Consider the following 21,886-nt stretch of genomic DNA (forward strand, 5'->3'; position numbering starts at 1 on the left):
TGGCAAGGAAGCAAAAGGAGGTGAGACGCTGGAATAGTACCCGAGTGGAAATCTGGGGAGATGAAGCAATGAAGGGCTAACACGGGGCCAAATCATTCCCGGGAAAATCCTTGGTGCCCCGGAGCTCTTAGCAGGGATGTGTTAGCACACGCAGGATTCCCTGCTCTGTTCCGGGGACAATCCGGGGAGCTGACAGCCTCAGCGCTGTTTTTCCATGGCCAAATCGCTGCAGGGAGCCCCCCCCCCAAAACACCCAGAGGTTCGGGCACCCTCCCCTTGCACCCCTGCAAAGGGAACCGGCACCAGGCGCAGCTGAAGGTGACCCGGGATGAATCCCGGGGTCATGAACCGGACACCAACAGGGCACGGACAGGGATTTACAGCCCTCGGATGCGAACATCCTCACCCTGGCGGCACACGGGCTCAGCTCGGTTCCCCACGCTCACAACGTGCCTCCCGCAGAACGCTCCGTGTCCCGCGGAATTTCTCACTCGTGGAACACCGCGGCGTTTCCCCAGCTGTGCCTGGAATACGGCCGGGCTGGACCCATTTCCCACTTGGTTTTTTTCAAGAACTTCCCAAGCACCAGGCTCCCAATCAAATCATTTTAGGGCAGGTATCTGTGTTTGGTGGGACGTTTCCATCCTCTGGATGAGGGCCCGCACTGCGGCCACGGACTGTCAGCTTTGGGCCGCTCCTTTTAGGATCGTTTGCAGCTTTTTTTTTGCCGAACAAATGGCCCTCGTTCCTTCGAGCCACCTATGAACACCTCAGGCGAGTGATCCCTTACCTCCCACAAGAGGGGAGTGGTTTCGGGTGGCGGCTGGGAGGAGGGATGATTGCAACACAAAAGAGCAGGGGAATATGGGAGGGAGAAGAAATTAATCTTACCTTGGGAATCTCGCTGATTTAAGGCAGAAGTGAGCGGGGCCGGGCGCAGCTCGGCGGGGAGCGCAGGGGGAGCGCGGGGGCAGCGCTCACCTTCTCTCGCAGGCCGAGCTGGGGGAGAGGATTCTGCCCCGTTGTGCAGGGAAGACTTTGAGAAACTCATCTTTTAGCCGGTCTCGGACAACCCGGAGCGGATTTGTCTTTGCAGCCCCGGATTTGTGGCCCCGATGCGCGGCCGCACCTGGCTGGGCGCTGCGCTCGTCCTTGGGGCGCAGCTCCGAGGTAAGGAACCTGTCCCGGCCGTGCTGCCGCCCTCACTTCCCTCTTCCGATTCCTTAAATTATTCCTAAAGCTGAGGCTTTTCCCCCCGTGCTTGCTGCGATTCTTTCTGCGCGGGGCTCGCTGGAAGTGGCACCGAAGTGGTTGAGCTTCTTTCCCAACAGGTTTGGGCATATTCGAGAGGAAGAACAGCGATCTCTTCCACTGATCTCCTCCTCGGCTCGGGTTTCACCGTCTTTTTTTCCCCTGCCAGGAATCTGAACTTTACTCTCAGCCTTTTCTTTTTTTCCCCTTTTGCTACCTTTGTTCCTAAACAGTCCGGGATTGTCCAGGAGCCGCGGCTTCAGGTCCTTTACACAGCAAAGGTTCCAGACTGACACGAAACTCACTTGAATTCTCGGCGGTTTACATCAAAACACCCGGATTTTAAGAATAACACACCCTCCTTTCCCAAATACATCAGCGCGAGGATGTAATCGGCCTCGAGAAAAAAAAAAAAAAAAAGTATTTTGCTCTTATTTCTCTCTTAGTTCTTTTCACGAGTTTAAAATGAAAAGGTTTGGCACGGATCCGTGTATGAGCAGTGTGTTCTGTGCCAATGAGGTTTTTCACGTGTGAAAAATACCTTCAACGTTTTGGCATTCCTTTGAGATAAGGAAATACTTGGAAGGAAGTATTTAGTCATAAATGATTTCCAAATACATCTTCATTGTGAAGTTATATCTTACAACCCTAGATAAGAGTTTGGTTTTTTTTTTTTCTTATTTGGCTTGAATCATACCGGGGTGAGTTAACTTCCTAATGTGACAAGATATTGATATTTTGTATGTCCTTCACCAGCAAATCATTAATTTTTCCTTATTTTTCATTTTCCTCCTCTCTTTTCCTTGCTCTCCCTCCTGCTGGTTGTCCCTCTTTCAAGGGAGCATCGAGTGAGCGGTGCTCATTTATTTTTAAAGCAGCGGCCACGGAGGTCGTGGGGATGTTTCTTTGAAAAACAAATCCATATTTACCTTGGGGATTTCCTCTGGAATTCTTCAGCCCGACTGAATTCACCTGCAGTGGCCCAGCTGGGTTATAAAGCCTCTAAAACTGACTCTGGGTGTATCAGTAAGAGCAGTTCCACCGTGGTGTGCACAAGGCCGAGTAGACAGTGTATAAATGAGGTTCTAGCATGGGAAATAGCAATTTTTGGGTGGGTTTCGGTCCAGTTTGAGCGGGTTTTTCTGGATCAATCTGCAGGACCACCCCCTTTGGAATGTGTGTGAGACACCCAGGTTATCCCTTGCCGGCTGGGGCTCCCGGGGAGCTGAAGCCGATAAGGAGCAGCGATGAGCTCACTGCAGACAGTGATTTCCCCCTCTGTTTGCCCTGCAGCGCTGTGGCTGGCGGCGGCGGTGGAAGTTCACACTGCCAAGGAGGTGGTGGCCGTGAACGGGACCAACCAGCGGCTGAAATGCACCTTTTCCAGCAGCAGCCCCATCAGCCAGCAGCTGTCAGTGAGCTGGAACTTCCAGCCCGAGGACCTGAGCTCCCATGAGCCGGTGAGTGAGATCTCTGTGCTCCATTTCAGGGGTTCCCCCCCCCCCAACACCCAGGCTGAGCACCCCAAACCCACAAGTACATTCGGGCCTTCGTCACTTGTAGTGATTAATCCGAGCTCTGCCCAAAAACCACTCTCGTGTTTAGTTTTGGGCGATCAGGGTTAAAATATCTGTGGCTTCGCAAAGCTGGACCTGCTGACAGCACAGCCGAGCCCTGTCTTAGGTGACATCCCGCTCCTGACTTCAGGAATCTTCCAGCTCCCTTCCGAGCCAGGCCACTCGATGTTTCTGTGATTTTTGCAGGTATTTTACTACCTGAAGGAGCCCTACACGCCCCCCTCGGGGAGGTTTAAAGAGCGAGTCACCTGGGATGGGAACATTGAGCGCAACGATGTTTCCATCATGATCTGGAACCTGCAGCCCAGTGACAACGGCACCTTCACCTGCCAGGTGACAAACTGGCCCGATGTCTATGGCACCATCGGGGAGGTGCGGCTCCGGGTCGTGCAGAAAGGTGAGAGGCCAAGAAAACCCCCAGAGCCCGTGTGGATTTAACCAGATTTAACCTTTTCCACATCCGGGAAAATTATGGGAGAAAAGGGGTTGTGAGTAGAAAGCGTGGTGGAAAGAGAGGAGCCTGAGGAAAGGTTTTATTCACAGACCCCAGCCTCGTTCCTCCCTGCGTGACCCTCTGCTTCATTCCTCTGTCTCTCCCCACGCAGTGAATTTCTCAGAAATCCATTTCCTGGCCGTGGTCATCGGATCTGCCTCCGTCCTGATGGTCATCGTGGTGACAGCTGTGATTATCTGCCGGCAGCGTCGCAGGAAAGCGCGAGACAAGAGGCTGGAGGTGGCAGACACCGAGCGGTGAGGACGCGGCAGGGAGGGACAGGCTCCGGGGAGAGCCTGACAGGTTTATCTCCACGGCCTTTCTGAATTACTTTCTTGGACCCTGCATCTACAATGCAAAACACGGAGCAATCAGCGATAATTGGCTGCGTGCAGGCAGAGCGGAGCCCCGGGGTGGACAGGCTCTGGAGTCCTCACATGGCCCTCGCCCTTCCCAGTGGTTCCTCTCTCAGAGGAGGACGCAGCTGCTGTGGTGGTGGCAGATGACCTCCCTGAACCCTGAGCTGTGGCCACCACGCGTGTGGCACACTCACCATCTCACCTTGGGTGTGCTGGGTGTGACTCAGGACGTCCTGCTGCTCAGCGTGACGCTGATTCGGGGCTTTTTTTTCTCTTTTATTTTCCTCTCACTTTTATAACAGCAAAGAAAAGGAGAGCCTGAAGATGAGGGAGGAAAAGGAGCCCATTCCATTGGAAGATTAAAGGTCTTTGCTGGTGTGCACAATGCAGGTACCCAAACAAACCTTCTCTGATTAATGTCTCAGTGTTCCTGTGGGCTCCCCAGGACAGATTCCCTCGGGTGTTTCCCTGCCATTCACAGTCAGAACTGAGGCCACAGTCAAACATTTTGCTGTTGAGGATCCTTCAGAGACAGCTGAACAATCCCTGAACAATCTCAGCCACTTAAATGTACAAGAAATTTCTCCACCCTGGCATTGAGGAGCGTTTGTAGGAAAGCCGCTGTTGCTGCTTTCCATGGCATTCCTGCTTTGTAGATGAAGAGGAATGAATTACTTCCCTTTTGTCCATTTTGAATCTGCTTTTTGATTACTTCAACCTTCATTGTTTTAAAATTGCAACAGGAAGGCTGGCACTGTTTCCATATTCACTCTCTTTGCTTAAACGTGTCAGCACAAATTTTACCCGCAGTTTCTGAGGTCAGCAGCCGCCTCTATTATTTTGGTTTTTGACAGTGACCCTGAGTAATGGATGTTTGTTTTTCTTACAACCTTTCTTCTCAGGTACTTCCAAAGCAGCTGGTGGAAGCTTGTAATTTGGGGTGTTAGAACAAAGCCGGGTTACAGACGCCCCACGCTGCCGGTGCAGTACCTCTGCTCAACCTGAAAGTCCTGCACGGGAAGAGGGTGACTTTACACGAGCGGTGAATTCCCTTCAGGGGAGCAAAGCAGGAGGATCTTGCCCCATGAACAAAGAGCTTTCCTTCATCTTCTCACCTGTGCAATGTGAGCACGTCTTCTCCAGGAGAGATGAAAGTGCCAAGACTGACTGAACAGAGGGCTGGGAGGTGTTGGAGCAGATGCACTCTTGCACCTTACAAACCACAACGTGCCTTTGTGTGGCCCTGTTTTTATCTCCTGAGAAACCTCCCTGACACCCTGAGAAGGAAGACTGAGCAGTGAGGTCTCATTTGGTACAACAAGTGTCCTTGGAATCCCTTTTCTACCTTAGATGGGCAGTGTTAGAGCCGGGCAGGGGGTGCTGCTTGTAATTAGGGATAATATTCACCAACCAGCGTGGTTTGCACGTCCATGTCTGGCAGCTTTTGAGAATTTGGGGGTTGAGGAGACTTTTCTGCCTGGGTTCAGCAGCTGTTCCCATTCCCACTCTCGCTATCCCAGCGCTCCCCCCATCCCCCAAAACCCCTCGGAGTTTCCCCAAAGCTCCCACGGAGCTCTAACGGTGTCCAGCCAGCCCCAAACCAATCCCGTTACGGTGTTTCCCCAGCCCCAAATCAAAGCCTTGCCCTGTTTGTTTGTAGCGTGTCTTTATGGCTTTATAACCTGCGATGTGCCGGGCACGCTCCCTGGCTGTTACCTGCTGGCTGTTCATTTCCACTCGCCCGTGTTGTAAATAAAGGCCCTCGCTGAGAGCTGTGCTGGTGTGACGGGGGGTGACCTGGGGCCCCGACACCTCAAATGAGCAGATTTGCACTGTTTGTCCCCAAAGTCGGATCTGTTACCCGGTGTGCAACAAACCAATAATTAAATACTTGAGAGAGACGTTGATTATTGATTTCAGAGGAGCCCAAGCCTGGGGGATGTTGATTATTGATTTCAGAGGAGCCCAAACCTGTGTGCTCGGCAGTGTCCCACAAATCCAGCACACCCCACTGGACTTTTCCACCATTATTTATGCACACAATTCAGAGTTAGTAACTTTCCAAGTACCGCCCCCCTCTTGAGATGGGTTAATAATTCCCGTACAAGTTCCGTCACCCCAGCCAACTTCTCCCCCTGCTCGGGGACAGACTCTTCGCATGGCCAGGGTCTTTTGGCCCTGTAGGTGTGATTTTTGGTATTATAACCAAGATAGTTCAGCTCTGGGATATAGAAACCTTGGGTGTTCGGCCCAGTTAGCAATGTACACACACCTCAACAGCTTGATTTATTCCATCCCTAAAACCTGTCAGTTCCAGGGTGTCCATGCCTAAGGGACGCAGCTGCCCTCTGTTCCCCTGATTAGGGTCATTTTCTTTGCTGATTGCGCTTGAACAGCTACAAAGATCTCACAGGGAGGAACATCCCCACTCACTAGAGTCCCGACACATTCCTCATTTTGGAGCAGCGCCCAAAAACAAACAGTGCAGTGAGCAGGCAGACTGCGGGGACGACTGCGGTGGCCAGGCCAGACCCGGGTGTGCCTGAGTGTGCCCGGGTGTGCCCAGGTGTGTACAGGTGTGCCCTGGTGTGCCTAGGCATGCCCAGGTGTGCCCAGGTGTGCACAGGTGTTCCCGGGTGTGTCCAGGTGTGCACAGGTGTGTACAGGTGTGCCTGAGTGTGCCTAGGCATGTCCAGGTGTGTACAGGTGTGCCAGAGCGTGCCCGGGTGTGCCCGAGTGTGCCCGGTCGTGCCCGGCTCGCCCAGCCAGGCGCCGCGGCCATTTCGGGGCTGCCCCGCCCTCACCTGCGCCAGGTGAGCGCCATGTTCCGGGGCTGAGCCCGGCCGGGATGCGGCGCCCAGGGCCGGCGGGGGCCGGCGGCCGCCTGCTCCTCTTCCTCCTCCCGCGGGGGGCTCTGCTGCTGCTCGGTAATGGGGAGGGGGCCGGGGTGGGGTGGGACGGAGGGGACGGGAGCGGCGGTGCCCGCGGTGTCCCGCGTGGGAACCGCGCCGGGAGCGCTCGGGATGCGGCTGCCGTGGGTGGTCCCGGGGCAGCGGGAGGCTCCGAAGGCTGCTCCCGCGGTGCTCCGCGCTCTGGGGGAGGAGGGCAGCTCGGGAAGAGCCGTCCTGGAGCGGGGAGAGGCTCGCACAGAGCTGCCCCCGGAGCCTCGGGAACGGCCGGAGCATCGCGGCAGCCGGACGGGGCAGAGGTGGCTGCGCGCACGGGAAACGAGAACTGAGAGCGCTCCGTGCTGTGGGGAGACTTTTGACCCGGGGCGTGCGAAACCCAGGCGCCGTGGCCAGGAACGCAGAGCAGAGGTGCTCTGAGGAACCTGGAGCTGGTGTTTCGCAACTCGTCGGAGCTGCTGTTGCCATTTCGCAGCTCTTTGCCTCCTCATCTAAGCACCTGCGGTGGTACTGCCCGGGTACCTTATCTGGAGCCCATTCCAGTCCCTGTGCCAGGGAAACGGCTCGGGGAAGTTTTCTGCTTTCCCGAAAGTTACAGTGCTGTGCTTTAGTCTCTGAATTCTGGCTGGCCTGCACGTGTCTCCGTATTTTTGGGACAATTTTGCACCTGGCAGTTAACAGGAAACAAATCCCTGCCTTTTGTGCCTGTTCCATCAGGTGTCTGCAATGCTCTTTCCCTGGAAATCAAAGCCAGTCCTAAAGTCCGAGCTTTCGTGGGCGAGCAAGTGCTGCTGAAATGCTCCTTCAAGTCCAGCTCCCCCATCACGGAGAACCTGCTGGTGGACTGGACCTACCGTCCCCTCTCCGGGGGCCAGATGGAGACAGTAGGTGGAGCAGGGCCAGGCCTCTGGGCATGCTGAAAATCTGAGTTTTCCCTTTGCTTTGCCGGGCTGCCGCCTCGCTTTGTGGTTTGGGAGTCTCGCGGTTGCCTTCTTTCCCCTCTACGATCCCTTTGGTGCTCTCTGGGTGCAAAAATTATTCCGGGTGAATACAAAATAGCATAATAATGTGAACTAGATAATTTTGGGGGTGTGTGATAAGTGCTGCATTGTGCACTGCACAGAATGACCGTAAAGATTCGGTTGGTAGCTTTACTTCTCTTATATAGGAAATATTCTTCCTGACTTCATGTGTCATTATTCCTTTATTTTTTTTACAATGCAAAACCCCTTTATTTTTGCAATGCGAAAGAAAAAAAAAAAAAAAAAAAGTTCACCCTGCTTTCCTGGGTGAGGGTTTCATCGCCACAATCCTTTCCCTCCTTGCAGATTTTTCACTATCAGTCCGTCCCACACCCCACCACAGGGGGGAGGTTCAAGGACAGGATATCCTGGGCTGGGAACGTTGCCAGTGGTGACGCTTCCATCGCCATCCTAAGCCCGATGCTCAGTGACAACGGGACCTTCATCTGCAGCGTGAAGAACCCTCCAGATGTTTATCACAACATTCCCCAGACGGTGCTGGTGGTTACGGAGCGGGGTAAGGCTCCCTGCCCGGGACTTGACCTCACCCGTGGGACAGAGTTGCTTTGTGCGTTCTTGGAATTCTGAGCATCACGTGGGAAATGCTCCCTGGACTTCCACGCTGGAGTTCCAGCAGAGGTTACTTCAGCCCTGCCCTCTGAGCTCAGCGCTTGGAGAACTCCTGAATTGATTTGGGGCAGGAAGGGACGGGGGGAAGCTGTGGTGATAACAGGAATCAAAAGTGTCTCTTTGTTCAGAAGTTTCAGCCTCCGCGAATTGCGGCAGAACAAGTTAAACATTGAGGAAACGCTGGCCTAAAAATAATCTCCGCATCACAAGCGCCGATTGTCAGTAATAATTTCCTCATCTGCCCTGCGTGCCAGCCCTGCCCCAAATTCCCAGCTCAGCCGTGCTGATAGAACTGTGTCGTGCTCTGCCTTCCCCTGCAGCTCCCTCCCTCCGAGCCTGCCTGGCCTGGGTGTGGGGACAGGAACCCCACAGATGTGGGGACTGCAGGTTTGGGGACAGGAGCCCCACAGGTTTGGGGACAGGACCCTGCAGATGTGGGGACTGCAGGTTTGGGGACAGGACCCTGCAGATGTGGGGACTGCAGGTTTGGGGACAGGACCCTGCAGATGTGGGGACTGCAGGTTTGGGGACAGGAGCCCCACAGGTTTGGGGACAGGACCCTGCAGATGTGGGGACTGCAGGTTTGGGGACAGGCTGTTTCCAGCCTGCCAGCCCTGTGTTCCACGTGGAAGTGCCACCAAGCTGTGCCCTGTGCCCTGTCCCAGGGGCTCAGCAGAGCCATCTCTCTGTGTTTCAGGCCTGGCCTTCCAGCTGACCTCAGCAGCTCTGCTGTCCATCCTGGTGTTCCTCCCCTCTGTCCTCGTGGTCATTCTGCTGCTGGTGAGGATGGGGAGGAAATTCCGGGCGATGAAGGAGAAAGGAAAATGTGGCTACAAGAAATCCTCCATCGAGGTGTCCGATGAGTAAGTGCTGGCTGCAGGCTGGAGCCTGTATTTCCACTTTGGGGTGTTGGCGCAGGCACGAGGGATGATTTCCCCACTGTCCTGCATAAACTGACTGCAGTTCAGTCACTGGTATCTGCTGCTCCCCGGCGGGCAGAAAGCTTTGGGAAATCCCCGTGCTGGAGCACGAACCAAGTGCTGCACATCCCCTTTTTCCTGTCATTCGCGTGAGGAACGCCATGGAACTGAAGCAGTTTAGGGTCAGACGTATTTCACTTCTGTCGTGAGGTTTATTTGAGCCTGAGTCAGCAGGATGTCCTGCACGTGTGAGCCTTGTGTGCTGCGTTTCGGGGTGAAGTCCCCACAAAAGCAAAATAAACCCAAAAACCCTCCCTGTGGTGGCCTGAGCCGAGATGCCAGCTACCGAAGGAGCCTTGGAGACTGAACTCCCTTCTGCTCAGTTCCTCACAGAATTATTATTATTTTTTTTTTTTACTGCAGTCTTTTAATGTTTTGATTGGTGGTGTAAGATTTGCCACTCAAAAAGCAACTTTCGTTTTAATCCCCGTGGCACTCAAGCGCCACCTTCAAAACGAGGCGCCGGGCAGCTTTCAGCCCCTTCGGCTCTGCCGTGCAGGCTTGAAGGCTTTTCCTCACCGTGAAAAACCTTCAGCTCCACGTGGTATAACCAGAATTCACGGTCCAGGGGAGGTCCTGGAATGTCTGGGGGGAAAAGTCCGACCTGACCCCGTGCTCTTCCTGCAGGCCTGAGCACACGGGCACAGCCGGCTGCGGGGGGAAGGTCAAGGAGTGGTGCCTCAACTGTGTGGTAAGTGAAAGACGGTGTTTTCACAGCGGTTTTGCCAACTCAGGTGCCCAAAGAAGGTGCTGAGAGCAGCAGGTAGAGTGTCCTAACACCTCTGGGTGTCCGAGGAGCGTCCCAAAGGCTCCTCGGAGCTCCCCAGCTGCAGGGAGTGAGAGCTGCTGGTTGTACTGCTGGCGAAGCTGTGGTGAGGTCCATCAGGCTGAGTTTTCGCTGGGCTTGATTGGAATCAAAGCTGTCATTTTAAGGTGGCAAACAGGGGTTGAAGTGCCAGCTGCTGCTTTCTTTAGGGTTTCTTTAGGGTTTCTTTGGGGGCTCTGTGTGGGCAGGCTGTGACCCCTCACCCCTCTGTGTTTTTGCACAGCTGCTGGAGATCTTCCTCCTTTTACCTCACTCCAGCGGAACGTTGCTAAACACCCGCGGTTTGTTTGTTTGTTTGTTTCTGCTTTTTGTTTGTTGTGCTCTCTGAAGTGGTGGCTGCCTCCCAACTCTGCTGCCTCCCTTCCCACCCCTGCGGCAGCTCCTGTTCCTCGGGTGCCCCAGCTCCCGTTCCTCGGGTGCCCCAGCTCCTGTTCCTCGGGTGCCCCAGCTCCTGTTCCTCGGGTGCCCCAGCTCCTGTTCCTCGGGTGCCCCAGCTCCCGTTCCTCGGGTGCCCCAGCTCCTGTTCCTCGGGTGCCCCAGCTCCTGGGTGGTTTTGCCACCTGCTGCCCTTGTTTTGTTCGAGTCCTGCGTGCTGGGATCGGAGGCCACATTCCAGAGCAACGCCCCATTCGAGAGGGCTTTCATTCCCTCACCGTGTCCTACAGAGCAGATCTAGCTCAGGGGCACCTTTGCCTCTCGGGTACTCACTCAGGACGTGAGTTAAGGAGGATTTAAATAGGTGTTGCTTGATTCACTCTCCTAATGCCAGTGATTTAAAATGTCCTAAATGCCCAGGCCTTCAGACAGGCGTGTGCTGATGGTCTCCATTAGATGCAGGATGAAAAGCAGGCAATTACGTAAGTTGTACATAAAATATTTACAGCTCTGCATCGGGCACGGCAGGCACGGAGCTGCAGAACGGGGTTTTGGAGAGGTGCAGGGAGCAGGAAATGCCTTGTGCCAAAGGCAGAGTTGCCTTGGGAGGTGGAAGGGCTGCTCCAGGTGACGTCCTGGGAATCAGGGAGGTGCCAGGAGGAGAGGAGGGAAAAGATGGTGAGGAAATGCTGTCAGGATACAGGAGATCTTAAATGTTGAAGAATGTCCTCTCATCCTTTGGGAGGAGTCAGATTGGGATGATAAAATCCTGCTGCTTCCATGGAGAGTGCTTTGTCAGGTTTGATCCTTTGCTGATATTGAAATATTTATCTGATCAGGTCTGTGAGAGCGCTGCCCTCTCACATTAACAATGATGCATCTCTGAGGTTTCTCTGAGGTGCTTTTCCATGCCTCACCTGTGACCCAGCAATCAAAATTGCAAAGCCAACGGAAAATCTCTTTAGACTCGGAGTGTCTGGAGCGTCGGTGAGATTTCCCTTGCAGAGCTGAGGTGTTTGGGTGAGCTCCCAGCTCAGAGCTGCAGAGCTGCCTGTGGGGACACCACCAAACGAGTGCTGTGGTTACAGCCACCGTGGGCTTCTGCGAGTGGGTGTTTGTCAGGCTGAAAAACAAGAATTTATGCTGCTCAGGGCTGTCTCTGCAGGCTAGCGCTGCACATTCTGCTTCATCCTTAGCTGCTGCTTCTCTTAAAACATATTTCACGTGTGGGTTATAGCGTGGTGATTGTGTCTGGGAGAGGACAGTTTTAGTGCTTATATTTATTATATTTATATTTTAATGTTTATATTTAATATTTATATTTATGTTCAATGTTTATATTTGGTTTTTTGCAAGTCCCCTGGCTTGTTCAAGCACAGCAGCATTTTTGGGAAGCATCTAGGCTCTTGCCAGAAGCCCAGCCAGGCTCAGCATTCGGCTGAACTCATGCCTTGACTCATTTCTTCCCACAAAATCTCAGTTTCTCTCCATGTTCCCCATTTAGGACACGGATGAGGAAGATCCATACTGACAGAGGACTGAAGCTGTGGAAGAAGACTAAAATGACAGCACTGAAAATCACGGCTAGATCCTTCCAGAGGCTGCTGGATAACCAGAGCAGATTGAAGGGCGTGCTCTGCTCTCGGTGGATTGGAAGAATAATGCTGATGGGATAATTCACTTCTATTTAAGCACAAAATAACGATTTTCTAAAAATCTTTCCAGTTTATTGGGGAAAAGAAAACCTCTCGCCCTCAGCTCTGCGGGGCCTGCAGAAGCCTCAGTGCCAGCAATGCCAACGTGCCTTGGTTTTCCTGAAAATTGGTTAGCTTTATTCGTTTGGTTTTTTGGTGACATCCCTCTTTTCCTGAGCCCTGGAAATCCAACTTTTTGAAGTAAAGGCTGCTCCAGCTCTCTGGGCTGGTCACTGCCAAGGTTTCTTCTCAGGTTTTTTGGAACACACTGACTCACACCAGTTTATGAAGGGATATCTGGCATCATCTGTCTTGGAGTGAAGAGAACCTACTGCTCATGAAGTATTTTTTTATTCAGCTGCATCACTAGGTACCTCTCCTTCTACTTGTAGAAGCAAAGAACAATTCATAGAAAACTATTTTTTTTTTCCTTTTTTTTTAAATCAGAAATGCAAATGGGGACTCTGTTTCTGGGGACACACAACCCCATCTACCTCAGCCATGGACTCAAGCACTGCCCAAAGGAATGCTCTCTTTGCAGTAGTTGTTTTCCTCCTCCCTTCTTCTGGGACCCGTTTTAGGGAAATGGTTCATGGTGCAGCATTACTTCCCCTCGATGTAGGGTATTTCCTCTTTCACCAGCCTTTTCCAACAACAGTGAATGGCAGAGAGCAGTGGAACTCATCCACTCAGTCCCTAAGGAGCTGCTTCCTTTCTGTGTCAGTCAAATATTCTCCTTTCACAGATGTGCTCCAGGTTTACTGTTGATGTTGCTGTGCGATTACCAATAAATTGCATTATTCCATTCCGGGCTGTGGTTCTCTTTACTTGGCCAAACACAGGCTGAACTCATGAAACTGCCATCCCGAGGCGTGGAAATTGCCTTGTGATGATGGGTAAAGGATTTTAGGGGGCAGATTTAACCCAAAAGGGAACAGGTCCCAGGTCTCCCTTCAGCATCTCTGCTGGCTGCAGCTTTTAGGTGTGGTGAAGCTCACTGAGAAGTAGGTCAGCTGTAGACCTGTGCCTCTAGATAAGTACGTTTTTCTCCCGTCTGCTATAAAGCAATATTTAAAATGTTTGTGCTCCCTGGCAACACAACACCTGTGTCAGCCAAAATTCCCCCGGGAAAGGCTGGTGGTGGGATCCCGCAGCCCGGGGGAAGTGGCTTTGCTGTTCCGCTCCCAGCACTCGCACACCACACCACTTCCTCCGGGGGACCAAAGGCTCTGGTTTTGCTGCAAAAGGCTGGAATTCAGCTCTGGCTCCTCTGCCATGGGAGTACTGGAGCCTGGGCAAATATTCCTGGTGCGAAGCGGAGCCACAGCTCCCTTGGGGCTGTGGATGGTGCTGGGCTTTCCCTCCCTCTGCCAGCCCTGAGGAGATCTCTTAGTGCACCATCAAACACCCTGATCCTGGGACGGGGAACAGTGGGACACTGGGATGGGGAGCAGTGGGATACTGGGAACAGTGGGACACTGGGATGGGGAGCAGTGGGATACTGGGAACAGTGGGACACTGGGATGGGGAGCAGTGGGATACTGGGAACAGTGGGACACTGGGATGGGGAGCAGTGGGATACTGGGAACAGTGGGACACTGGGATGGGGAGCAGTGGGACACTGGGATGGGCAGCAGTGGGATACTGGGAACAGTGGGACACTGGGATGGGCAGCAGTGGGATACTGGGAACAGTGGGACACTGGGATGGGCAGCAGTGGGATACTGGGAACAGTGGGACACTGGGATGGGGAGCAGTGGGATACTGGGAACAGTGGGACACTGGGATGGGCAGCAGTGGGATACTGGGAACAGTGGGACACTGGGATGGGCAGCAGTGGGATACTGGGAACAGTGGGACACTGGGATGGGGAGCAGTGGGATACTGGGAACAGTGGGACACTGGGATGGGGAGCAGTGGGATACTGGGAACAGTGGGACACTGGGATGGGGAGCAGTGGGATACTGGGAACAGTGGGACACTGGGATGGGGAGCAGTGGGACACTGGGATGGGCAGCAGTGGGATACTGGGAACAGTGGGATACTGGAATAGAGAACAGTGAGATACTGGGAACAGTGGGACGCTGAGATGGGAGCAGTGGGATACTGGGAACAGTGGGACACTGGGATGGGGAGCAGTGGGATACTGGGAACAGTGGGATACTGGAACAGGGAGCAGTGAGATACTGAGATGGGGAACAGTGAAACGTTGGAATAGAGAACAGTGGGATACTGGGAACAGTGGGACACTGGGATGGGCAGCAGTGGCATACTGGGAATGGAAGGACACTGGAATAGAGAACAGTGGCATACTGGGATGGGGAGCAGTGGGATACTGGGAACAGTGGGACACTGGAACGGGGAGCAGTGAGATACTGGGATGGGGAACAGTGAAACGCTGGAATAGAGAACAGTGGGATACTGGGAACAGTGGGACACTGGGATGGGGAGCAGTGGGATACTGGGATGAGGAGCAGTTGGATACTGGGATGGGGAACAGTGGGATACTGGGAACAGTGGGACATGGGATGGAGAACAGGCGCTGCTCTGGTGTTTCAAGGGAAGAGGAAGGGTGAACACGGCCTCTCAGAGTGCCCAGGGGGTTTGCAGCAGAGGAAGTTCAGCGGCTGGTGTGTGTTTCAGAAGGAGGCAGCTGCCCATGCTGTGCCAGGCAGGTTCAGGGCCCTGGCAGCCCCAGGAGGAAGGCACAGCCACGTCACCCCGTGCTGCTGCTGCTGCCTCACCGGGACAAGCCCCAGGGCGCCGCAGTGACGGCCCCCTGAGCAGCTCTGCTCCCCAAAAACAAAGCAGGAGGGGGCACAGGGTGCGTGCCAGGACTCTGTGTGTCCCAGAGTGGTCACGGTGACCGGTCAGACCAGTCCCCCACGCTAGCCTGAGCCCCAGCTCGTCCCTGTGAGCTGCCTCCTGCAGCTGCCCCATCACCCCTCGGGGGCAGATGCATCTGCAAATGGTTTCCCCCCTCTATTGCACATCCTGATTTATGTTCTGCTTTCTCTTGTGTGTGAAAGTGATCACCAGACAACCTGAAAGAGGGAACCAAAGGCCACCAAGAAAGGCCTTGCATATTGCAACCTCAAGATGATTTAGCAACTGGTTCAGACACTCTGAATCAGTCGCTGGAGAACCCTCCGTGTGAGACAAGCTGACTTCTCCAGGCCAACGCTAGGTGAGTATTTTCGGCTGTAATATCTATTTCTGGATTATTCCTTTTTTTCATTTGTTTTCCTGAGGAGAGAGCCAGGGGAGCAGAAGTGCCAGAGGCTCAGATGCCACGTGCAAAAGCGGGGAAATGCGAAGGCCACGTGGCGTCTGTGCCCCTTTTGCCCGCAGTCTGTTTGGGAAAGGCCATTTGGATGTGTCAGCGCTGGCACACTCAGAACAGCCTGGTGAGTGGGTGCTGGCTCCAGCTGGTGCCTCCCAGCACCCTCTCACTGCTGTGTGTCACGGGGGGACACCCTGCAAAAACGTGCTCCCAGCCAGGACCTGAAATCCTTCTCAAAACCAGGGCAATAAATCCAGAAAGGACTCAGTGGCAAATAAGGCCCAGAACCCCAACAGCTCGGCTGCAGGGAGTTTTGGGTGTCCTGGGTGTGAAATCTCAGCTTTCTGCAGTCAAACAGGACTGGGTTTTGAGCTGGCTGCTGTTTCGGCTGCTGCACGGGGGTGGTCCTGGGAGGGTGCAGCTCTGCAGGTTTTGGAAGTGTCTCTGGGAAAGCAGGACACTGTTCCTGCTGCCCTGAGCTGCGCTGGCCCTGCTGAGCACAGAGGCTGAGCAGGAGCTGCGTTTGTAGGTGGGGTGTGCAGTGAAGTGTGTCACGGCAGAGCTGCACAGAGCACAGCAAGCCACGCAAAAACCCAACCCCAGAGGGCTCCTGTGCTCTGAGAGGCAGATGGGAGAGGATTCCAGAAGGTTTGCTGCCACTTCTCGGGATTGTTTTGTTCGTGGAAAGGGCAGGGGGATGAAGGTACAAAGCCGTAGTGATTTTCTCAGCCTAGAACTGATCCAAGGGTCTCCAGCAGCTGATTCTGGGCCAGGAATCCCTGTCTGAGGCTGACCTGGAGAGCCTCTCGCATGCACAGTGGAGCAAAAAGAGAGAAGCCATCAAAATGGCAGAGATGATTCAGCTCTTGTCTTTCCATTTCTGTTTCATTTCTGCAGCACTGGAAAATAGGTGCTGGTAATGGCAGCCTGAATTCCAGCTTCACGTGAGGGTTCTCCAGGCAGGAGAGCTGCTCTCAGTAACAGTTTACCCTCAAATGAGTGGCCACAGCTGGGAACCATGGAACAGGGACAGGGCAGCAGGGTGCTGACTCTTGCCTCCCTTTGGACACTGGCTGGCACACTCCTGGTGGTGCCAGCCAGTCCTTCCCTGGGCTGCAGGATAAACCTGCGGTGTGCAGAAAGGAGATGCCAGCTTTATTCTGAGAGAGGTGGAGCAGGTCAAGCTGGATCCAGACACCAGATGTGGCACTGCTCCAGCAGAACCTCTCACCGTGTGCAGCACCCAGGGGCAAGGATTTAGATCTGGAGCAGGGGGCCTGTGTTCTAGGACCAAAGATATCTGGTTCTGTCGTATTAAAAACATCTGATTGCTTTGGGAGCAGAGCCTACACCTGCAAACATCTTGGCTCCCTACACCTGCAAACGTCTTGGCTCAGATGTCAGAGGCTCGACCCCCAAACCACCGGAAAGATTCGTGACTGAGGGGAAAGCACGAAGGGGTTTAGGCTGAGCCCGGTCCCCCACGCCTGCTCTTCCTCTCCAGGCGCAGTGCGGTCTCACAAGCCCAAGCCCTGGTCTCTGCCCCCTGTGCTTTGCTGACTTCCAGCCTCCCAGCCTCGGAGGCTGCATGCCAGAGTGTTCCTCTGACCCAGAGCTGGCTGCCAGTCCTTGTTGTCCTGCCCCAGGGGACACTGGAGCCTGTGTCACCTCTGCTGTTCTTTTCAGAGGGAGATGAAGGTGCTGCTGAGCCTGACCCTGGTGCTGACATTGCTGGGTAAGCTCTGAGTTTTATTCCTCCCTGCTTTCCCCTCTGCCTTTGCTCTAAGAGCCATCAGTGTCTCTCTTCCTGCGGTGAGAAGCCCCTGGAGCTGCTCCTCTCCTGCCAGCCCCGGTGTGTGCTGCATCTCCCCTTCCTGCAGACCTCCCCTGTACCCCAGCTGCCAGCTCCCCTGGCATCCCTGGATGTGTCCTGTGTTGAGGCTCCAAGGCTTTGAAAGAAGCAGAACTGCTTCTCCGACTCTAAATACAGGGAGAGGTTTCCAAGGTATTGATTTTGGCTCAGCTCGAGGCAGGCTGCTCCCCGGGTCTTCTCCGCTGGCAAATATTTGTCATTTTCAGCTCCTCAGCTGGTCAAGACCAACAGAACTTGTTTGGGAAGCTGCAGCACTTTGCATTCATTATTTACGGGGTTTCAGACAAACACTTGGTGCTCGGCCAGGGCCCAGCCCTCGGTGGTTGTGGACAGGCTGAGCAGAGTGGCTTGGCCATGAGGACGAGCCTACCTGTCTGAGCAGCTCCCCGCTGAATCAGCTCAGAGCAAACAGCAGCCAGAGCCGCAGCCTCCCCTGGCAGTGCCACTGCAGGCTGAGCCAGGTGGGGCTGCTGAGCTCCAGTGATGTTTTCTGCCCCACTCATTTCAGAGAATCTCAGTTTGGAGAAGACCTTTCATCCCCTTCCTGCCGCGTGCTCTGCAGCCCCGTGAGCCGGCAGCTGCCTCGTGCGGGTTGTCAGCTCTGTGCTCTTTGATGTTCCCCTGGTTCGCTTTTTGCCCTCGCTGTCCAGCTTCTCTGGTAACCTCAAGCTGTGGTTATGTGGCCAGACAAGGACAAGCCCAGGTCTGGAGCCTGTGAGCAAAGGGGAAGGAAGCCAAAAGGGCAGCGAGGGAGGAACTGAAATCCGTGTGAAGCGCTCGAATTGCCCCCGGCCTGGTAGAGATGAGAGCAGCACAGGTTCTCCCAGCCAGTGACTCACAGGCACGGCCCTGCAGGAGCTGCAGGCTTTGGCTCCGAGGCGTGGAGGGCAGGGGTTGTGCTTCCCAACTCCCCTTCGGCTGGATCACAGGGCAGCAGCCCGTGGTGTGGCGGCGGGAGGATGTGCTGCCCCACATCACAGGCACGCCACGAGCAGGGGTCAGGCACGGGCTCGGCCTCTGGACCGGTCAGGGCCGTGAGCCCCAGGCTTCCCCGGAGAGGAGACAGCGATGGGGACAGGCAGGCTGCACCTGGCCGTCCTGCCTGGGCTCATCCTGCTGTCCTTGTCCCCGGCAGAGCGGTGCAGCGCGGCTGCCGAGGTGTTCATGGAGCCTCAGCTCCGAGCTAGGGCTGGGGACTCCGTGCTGCTGCGGTGCCTCTTCATGGACCCCGACAGCAGGGGATGGACCCTGCACAAAGTGGACTGGCTGCACAAGGCAGGAGCTCAGGTGGGTCGGGACGGGGGTGGCAGGGGAGGGAGGGCGAGGCGGCCGCGGGGAAGCAGCCCTGGAGGGGCTGTGGGGAAGCCCATCCGCCGGGCCGTGAGCAGAGGAAGTTTCCAGGAGAGGAAGAAGGGTCCCCGTGCGGGCACAGGAGCCGCAGCGCCGCTCTGGGCGCCGCACCCCGGGGCTTTCCCTGGGACTGCCGTGCGAGGAGAACGACCCACAGACAGGCAGAAAGCGTGAACTGAGGGCTCCCGAGGAGGGACAGGCACCTGACGTCCCTCCCCTGACGCCGTCTGTGCCCTGGCAGGAGGAGATGGTGTTTTTTTACTACAGCAACCACGGCGTCCCCGTGGGCCGCTTCAAGAACCGGGCGCAGTGGCAGGGGGACACCTCCCGCCGGGACGGCTCCATCCTCCTGCGGGACCTGCGCGTCAACGACAGCGGCACCTACGAGTGCGAGCTGCGGCTGCTGCACAACAGCAGCATCTTCAAGAGCCGGACGGAGCTGCTCGTCCTCCCCGCGGCGCCCGAAGGTGCGTGCCGCCCCCGCAGCCCCCCGCGGCTGTCCCCACGGCTCCGCGGGTCCCCGCGGTGCCATCCGCTGCCTCGGTGTCCCCCCGACAGGGCGAGGAGCGGCAGGACGAGGAGCAGGGGCTGCCGAGGATGCCGCGGCCCCGAGAGACTCCGGCTTCTGGCCGGCCGTGGTGGGCTGTGGCTGCGTGGCCGTGGTGGTGGCGTTCCTGGCCGGGCTCTGCGTGAGGAAGAGGTAGCGGGGCTGGCTCTGGGTTTACGGGGGCTGAGGAAGCACCTCCCTGCAGCTCTGGTGCCCTGCGCTGCCTGGCCGAGCCCTGCGCTGGCGCTCTCAGGTGCGAGGGTTCAGCTCCCCAGGTGCGGGGTGCAGCCTCCTGCCGCCATCTAGTGCCACCCTGCCCCGGCCACGTCCCTCGGCTCCCAGACCTGCTGGGCTGTGCCAGCAGCGCGGATAGCCCGCCCCAGGCGTGTGCAAAGGGGTGTCGGTGTCCCGGGAGAGGGAGGGAGGGAGGGACGGGAGGAGCGGGCGATGCTCCTCACCGGAGGTGACACTGCCGCTGCCTCTCCTCAAGGTTTAAAAGCATCACGGCCCTGGAGAGGATGGGGAAGAGCAGCAGCAAGAGCAAAGCAGAGGTGAGAGCTGGGGCTGGAGGGGTCGCTGGGGCTGGGTGTGTGGGCTCGGGGCTGGGGAGGCCCAGGGAGGGGACCCCACAGCGGGGCCATTTGCTGGCCAGCTCCAACCACGGCTCCTGTTGCTTGCCCTGTGGCGGGGGTCAGGCAGCCCCTGCGTGTTTGGGGGCTGCTCGTTTCCAAACACTCTGATCCTCCCCTCACAGGAAGCAATTTACTCCTCAATCCCTGGAGCTGAGGTTCCCAAGGCTGAGCAGGACGCAAAGAAGAAGAGGAGAGCTGAGGACACGTACATAACCATGGTGAGGAGCTGCAGCAGGCCTGGTGGGGCCCGCACACCACTGCCCCCCTCGCCAGGGTCACCACATCCAGGGCCTCACTCTCTGCGCCAGAGCAGCGTCCCGTGCCCCCTGCCCTCTCCAAACACACCCTGGCACCCGTGGTGAGGCTCACCCCCTGTCCCTTGCTCCCCGCAGCACCCATCTCACTGCCGGGACAACGGCGTCTACGTGGAGCTGGCCAAGAGGACGATCCCGTCGGAATGGATGGCAGAGGGGACACAGGGGGATGGACAGAGCCAGGAGCCCCACAGCAGGCCAGAGGAGGCACCTCCCCAGCTTCCAGAGTGGCACAAATAGCTGTGCTGTGGGATGGCAGCCCCTCGTCCAGGTGTGTCCAAGGCACCTTTGTCCCTCTGAGGACTCAGAACTGGTGACACATCATCGTGTGCCCGTGCCAGGGCACTGCTGGGGCATAGCCCAGCCCAGCTGTCTGCAGGGGACCAGGGTACACCTGTTCCTCTGGCTCTTGCCCCCTGGACTCTGGAGAAGGTGGGCACAGCCTCATGCTGCAGCTTTGATCCTGGCCCAGGATAAGGATCTCCAGCGGGGGAGATGCAGCAGCAGCAGCCGTCACTGTATTTTTCTGTAGATAATAAAACTCAGGGAGCCTTCCCTGGTGCTGTCTTCATTTCACCTCCTGCCTAAGCCTGTAACGTCCAAGTGTGCCAAAATCTGCCCGACCCAGCGCCTGGGAGCCCCTGAGCCCGTGTGCAGCCTGGCACGGGGCACCCGCCTGCCCCGCTGCCTCCAGGAGGCACCAAAGCCAAACGGGACAAAAAAGCGAGCAGGATGGGGACTGAGAGCAGCAGGACAGAGCCCGCGGGCAGCGGGGTGATGGGCAGCGCCGGCCGGGGCCAGCCCAGCCACCCCTGCCGGGCCCCCGGGCACCGCCTGGGCCGGCGCTGGCGCTGCTCCCGCTGTGCCTCCGGGTGCTGGGCGCTACGGCTGGTGCCAGGCGCTATCTATAGATGTTTGACACCTCCAGGTGCGGAGGGAGCCGGGACCCTCCACCTCCCCGCGCTGCCGGCTCACTGCAGCGCCGCGCTGCGCTCCTTGGTTCTCGTTGACACCCTGCTCTCTTTTCCCGCAGGCAGCCGCGGGATGGGATTTAGGAGGAGCCGGGCCCCGGAGCCGGGTTTGGGGGGACGGGGGACGGCACAGGGCCTTTGTAGAGTCGTGGAAGACGTAGCAGCAGAGCAGAGCGGGCTTTGCCTGCCCAGGGCGGGTGGGAAAGCGCTGTGCGTGCAGGGAGTGATGGTGAGCAGAGCTGCTGGGACGCTCCCGTGCCTTCTCTCCCGTCTGTCCTGCTCTCCCCGCGACCCTGGCTGGGCAGCAGAGCCCCTCTGCCTCCCTCCTGCCTGCCGCGGGCTCTGCTGCACAGGAACCAAGGTGTGCCCGGCTCTGGGGCATCCCTCGCCTCTCTCCGCAGTGATGCTGTCCCAGCAAACGCCACCACCCCGTGTCCCGGGGCCCGAGCAGCTCTGTCACCGCCTCTCTGGTCTCCAGGAGGTCGTGCCTCATCTTTCCTGCACCCATCTCTGCGGCTGGAATTCAGGATTGGAGCCCAGGCCCAAAGGCTTCCTTGACCGAGGGTGCAAAGGGGACCAAAGTCTCTCTTTGGTGCTGTCACTGCTGGGCAGAGCCTCCCCATCCCCAGGCTGGCTGAGGAGAGCTGTTATCCTGGGAGAAGATGCTGCTGGAGAAGGGGAAGGAGCCTGCAGCAGTTTGGCAGCCCTGGGATGCGATGGAGCTGTCCGGGAGCGGGCAGGTGACCGGGAGCACCTCCACCTGCCGCAGCCTCCCTGGGGCACCCTGGCGGGGCTGCTGGGGC

At 56.5% G+C, this 21,886-nt stretch overlaps 3 protein-coding genes across 3 annotated transcripts; all 3 read left to right on the forward strand.

The window, feature by feature from the left end:
- Window positions 1-1,115: 1,115 nt before the first annotated feature.
- Window positions 1,116-5,418, forward strand: MPZL2 (myelin protein zero like 2). The gene is made up of 6 exons (XM_040084923.1): window positions 1,116-1,170; window positions 2,545-2,711; window positions 3,015-3,225; window positions 3,434-3,578; window positions 3,983-4,070; window positions 4,583-5,418. The coding sequence occupies exons 1-5, from the start codon at window positions 1,116-1,118 to the stop codon at window positions 4,041-4,043; spliced, it is 639 nt and encodes a 212-aa protein (XP_039940857.1). The 3' UTR covers window positions 4,044-4,070; window positions 4,583-5,418.
- A 1,088-nt stretch (window positions 5,419-6,506) lies between these two features.
- MPZL3 (myelin protein zero like 3) lies at window positions 6,507-12,898 on the forward strand. The gene is made up of 6 exons (XM_040085116.2): window positions 6,507-6,607; window positions 7,304-7,470; window positions 7,915-8,125; window positions 8,936-9,101; window positions 9,846-9,909; window positions 11,924-12,898. Exons 1-6 carry the CDS (start codon window positions 6,529-6,531, stop codon window positions 11,948-11,950), a joined length of 714 nt encoding a protein of 237 aa, XP_039941050.1. The 5' UTR covers window positions 6,507-6,528; the 3' UTR covers window positions 11,951-12,898.
- Window positions 12,899-15,255: 2,357 nt separating this feature from the next.
- On the forward strand, window positions 15,256-20,652 carry LOC120762482 (junctional adhesion molecule-like). The gene is made up of 8 exons (XM_040084924.1): window positions 15,256-15,300; window positions 17,083-17,131; window positions 18,405-18,556; window positions 18,861-19,086; window positions 19,178-19,319; window positions 19,657-19,717; window positions 19,921-20,016; window positions 20,191-20,652. The coding sequence occupies exons 2-8, from the start codon at window positions 17,089-17,091 to the stop codon at window positions 20,350-20,352; spliced, it is 882 nt and encodes a 293-aa protein (XP_039940858.1). The 5' UTR covers window positions 15,256-15,300; window positions 17,083-17,088; the 3' UTR covers window positions 20,353-20,652.
- The last annotated feature ends 1,234 nt before the right edge of the window (window positions 20,653-21,886 follow it).

The sequence above is a fragment of the Hirundo rustica genome, chromosome 23, assembly GCF_015227805.2.
Source record: "Hirundo rustica isolate bHirRus1 chromosome 23, bHirRus1.pri.v3, whole genome shotgun sequence".
Taxonomy (NCBI): Eukaryota; Metazoa; Chordata; class Aves; order Passeriformes; family Hirundinidae; genus Hirundo; species Hirundo rustica.

Coding starts and splice junctions, on each gene's coding strand:
- MPZL3 (XM_040085116.2), top strand. CDS start 6,529: ATGCGGCGCCCAGGGCCGGCGGGGGCCGGCGGCCGCCTGCTCCTCTTC. Junction 6,608..7,303: donor GGGGGCTCTGCTGCTGCTCG/GTAATGGGGAGG, acceptor CTGTTCCATCAG/GTGTCTGCAATGCTCTTTCC. Junction 9,102..9,845: donor TCCATCGAGGTGTCCGATGA/GTAAGTGCTGGC, acceptor CTCTTCCTGCAG/GCCTGAGCACACGGGCACAG.
- LOC120762482 (XM_040084924.1), top strand. CDS start 17,089: ATGAAGGTGCTGCTGAGCCTGACCCTGGTGCTGACATTGCTGG. Junction 19,087..19,177: donor CCTCCCCGCGGCGCCCGAAG/GTGCGTGCCGCC, acceptor TCCCCCCGACAG/GGCGAGGAGCGGCAGGACGA. Junction 20,017..20,190: donor AGGACACGTACATAACCATG/GTGAGGAGCTGC, acceptor TGCTCCCCGCAG/CACCCATCTCACTGCCGGGA.
- MPZL2 (XM_040084923.1), top strand. CDS start 1,116: ATGCGCGGCCGCACCTGGCTGGGCGCTGCGCTCGTCCTTGGGGCGCAG. Junction 1,171..2,544: donor CCTTGGGGCGCAGCTCCGAG/GTAAGGAACCTG, acceptor TTTGCCCTGCAG/CGCTGTGGCTGGCGGCGGCG. Junction 3,226..3,433: donor GCTCCGGGTCGTGCAGAAAG/GTGAGAGGCCAA, acceptor CTCCCCACGCAG/TGAATTTCTCAGAAATCCAT.